This window comes from Emiliania huxleyi, assembly GCF_000372725.1.
Source record: "Emiliania huxleyi CCMP1516 chromosome Unknown EMIHUscaffold_1399, whole genome shotgun sequence".
Lineage (NCBI taxonomy): Eukaryota > Haptophyta > Isochrysidales > Noelaerhabdaceae > Emiliania > Emiliania huxleyi.
Genome location: NW_005201193.1, coordinates 1 through 2,796, shown reverse-complemented (window position 1 = coordinate 2,796; position 2,796 = coordinate 1). Strand labels below are relative to the sequence as shown.

At 68.5% G+C, this 2,796-nt stretch overlaps 1 protein-coding gene across 1 annotated transcript in view; it reads right to left on the bottom strand.

Moving 5' to 3' along the window:
• Positions 1-1,333, bottom strand: part of EMIHUDRAFT_471561 (hypothetical protein) — a gene marked incomplete at its 3' end in the record, with an annotated part of 3,171 nt that extends 1,838 nt beyond the window's left edge. The window contains exons 1-3 of the mRNA XM_005787965.1: positions 1,260-1,333; positions 743-1,165; positions 3-514 (exon numbers count right to left, since the gene is read on the bottom strand). Coding sequence (XP_005788022.1) covers positions 3-514; positions 743-1,165; positions 1,260-1,277 — 953 coding nt within the window. The 5' untranslated portion in view covers positions 1,278-1,333. The remainder of the gene's footprint in view (positions 1-2; positions 515-742; positions 1,166-1,259) is intronic.
• Positions 1,334-2,796: the final 1,463 nt, after the last annotated feature.

The following is a 2,796-nucleotide window of genomic DNA, read 5'->3' as shown; positions in this document are numbered from 1 at the left end:
ACTTTTTGGAGCGGCGCGTGTCGGCGGCCTCGCCGGCCCGCGCGCGCCCCGGCCACGGCTGCTGCTGCTGCTGCTGAATCTGCTGGTCAAACCGCTGCTGCGTCGTCTTGGTGGTCAGCACCGCCTCGGCAAAGGTCTGCGGCCCCACCGCCGCCGCGGCCCCCATCGCTGCGCCTGCCCCGCGCTCGGCGATGAGCTCCATGCCCGAGCACACGGCCATGGCCAGCTCGCCTTGGATCTTTGCGATGTTTTCGAGGAAGCGCTCGTCGTACGCCTCGCCCGGGCGGGGTCGCGTCGCCTGGGGCCGGACGAGCTGGCCGGCGCCGCTCGCATCGTCCTCGACCGGGTCCGTCTGCGTGCCGACCGTCGACGACTGCTTGGCCACCGTGGTGCGTGGCGTGAGCCGCTCGTCCTCGGCGTCACACGAGTCGCGGCGCGGCCGGCGCTCGGCGCGGCCAAACTGCTCGGCGTACGAGCTGGACGACTTGGACTGGCGGAGCATGGCGGCCGCCGGCTGCGGGCGGGGCGCGGAAGGGGGGGTGGGGGGGGTGAGCGGATCGGAGGCGAGGCTGAAAAGCGGGAACACACGGCGCGGAGCCGCTGGAATGGGGGGGAGAAGCGCCGCCGCTCCGGCGAGTGCGCGGCGGCCGAATGGTGCGCGAGAGCGGCGAGAGGCCGCACGCGGCCCGCGCGAAAGGGTCGGGGCGGGGCGAGGGGCAGTAGGTGGGGGAGGGCGGCGCGCCTTTGGAGAGAGCCGCTTGCCGACGGCTGGCGAGGCGGGGCGCTGCATCGGAGAGGGTGAGGGCGACCGCGTGCGCGCGTAGTCGGTCGGGTCGGGGCTTCCCGACGAGGCAGAGCGCACCTGCGGCGAGCGCGGCTGCCGCACCGACGGCCGCTCCCCGACGAAGCGGGTGGGAGAGCTCGCGCCCTTGTTGAAGGTGGGCGAGCTGCGCTGGCCACCGATCGGCGAGCGGCCCCCGGAGCGCGAGAAGGGGGTTGGAGAGGGCGTCTTGCGGTTGGCGAAATTGGTCGGCGACGGCGGCTTGGCGGTGGGCGACGGGGTCTTGCGGCTCTTGACCGCCGCGGTGGCCTCGGCAGAGGGAGTCACAGGACCCTTGCACGCAGGCTCATACGCCAGCCGCGGGGTCACGATGGTGTGGTCGCCCTGAGAGAGCGCGAGAGGGAGCGGCGGGTCAGCGGAGGGAGCGGAGGGTCAGGCGCCACACTGCCGCGGTGCGCGCGCGGGCAGGAGCACTCACCTTGAGCGCTTTGGGCATGTTGCGGGCCGCTGCCCTGCGCGCCGGCGCCCGCCGCCGCCTGAGCGCCCCGGCCCCTTGCTACCTGGGCGGGACACGGCCCAGAGGGAGGCGGCGTGAACGTGAGCGTACGTGCGGCCCTGCAGGCGCGAGAGGAGCGCGCGGGGCGCGCGAGAGAGGGGCGCGCGGCACGCACCGCCGATGTGCCCACAGAGAAGAGTGCTTATCCTCGTTGCTGGTCGGCGTTTTTTTTCTGGGAAAAGAAAACGAGAAGGCATGAAAATCAATTTTTTAAACCAAACGAAAGCTCAAGCCCCAGGCAGCGGGGACATTGTCGATCGACAAGATCTAACAGTTGCAGGTTGCATTTGTGAAGCGTGGTGTTTCAGCGATGCCGTGTGCGCTCATGAAGAGCGGCACGTGCCGGATCACGGCACGCTACCCCACGGCGCTGTGGCGGCGAGGCGGGAAAAGATATTCTCACATCTGTGCATGGTCCGCATCCATCCAGGGTTCCAGGCTACGTGGGGACCTCGAGGCGCCAAACAAACGGCTGTCAATGTCACGACTCCCGCTCAGACCTCGCGGCCCGCGCCATGCGGGGCGCCTGTCCCCAGCTTCTCGCACTTCTCGCCTTTTCGGCTGCTCAGACCCTCACCGTTTTCCCCACCAGCACGACCTTCCCTGAGCCCTGGTCTGACAGCCTAGAGTACTAGTATGTGTAGTAGAGTCCTAATCCCGGCGCCCACCCTCCGCGTCGTCCTGCTCATCGTGCGCGTCGAGAACCCTGCCGAGGCACATGATCGTCCCCTTGGGAACGCCTGCCCCCTCGCGCGCGCGGGAACTCTCCCTGCACCGCCATCACGAACTTCTCGCGCGCCCACTTGCCGCCAGGGCGGCAGTGCTGGGGCGCGCGCTCGCGCAGCTCCTCGTAGAGCTCCTCGACCCTCGCCACCTCCTCCCCCGCCCAGCCCCTCTGCTGACGCCTGAGCCTCCTCCTTTTTTCTGAGCGTCTTGAACATATCACGCACACAGACAGAAGGTCAGACAGACAGACAGACAGACAGACAGACAGACAGACAGACAGACAGACAGACAGACAGACAGACAGACACACACACACACACACACACACACACACACACACACACACACACACACACACACACACACAACACACGCACAAGCAACGGGTTTTCTTTTTGCTACCTCTTCGGCGAAGTGTCTCTTTAGTACGACGCCAAAATGCCTGCATTCTTCACCGGCGACCGCGTCTCCGACTACTACCTCGCCCTCGCCCAGCCCCTCCTCCTCCTGCTCCTCCTCCTCGTCCTCGCCGTGCGCGTCCCCGCGCTGCTGCGCTCGGCGGGCGGCGCGGACCGGGCGCCTATGGCGCTGCGTGCCGTCAACGTGGTGGGCGCGGCGCTGCTCTTTGCGGGGACCGTGGCGGAGCTGGTTCTCGATCCGGAGCAGGACCGCATGGACGTGCCGCCCGGCTACTCGCAGGGGGCAGTGCGCGGCCTCTACCTCGCGTGCGGTT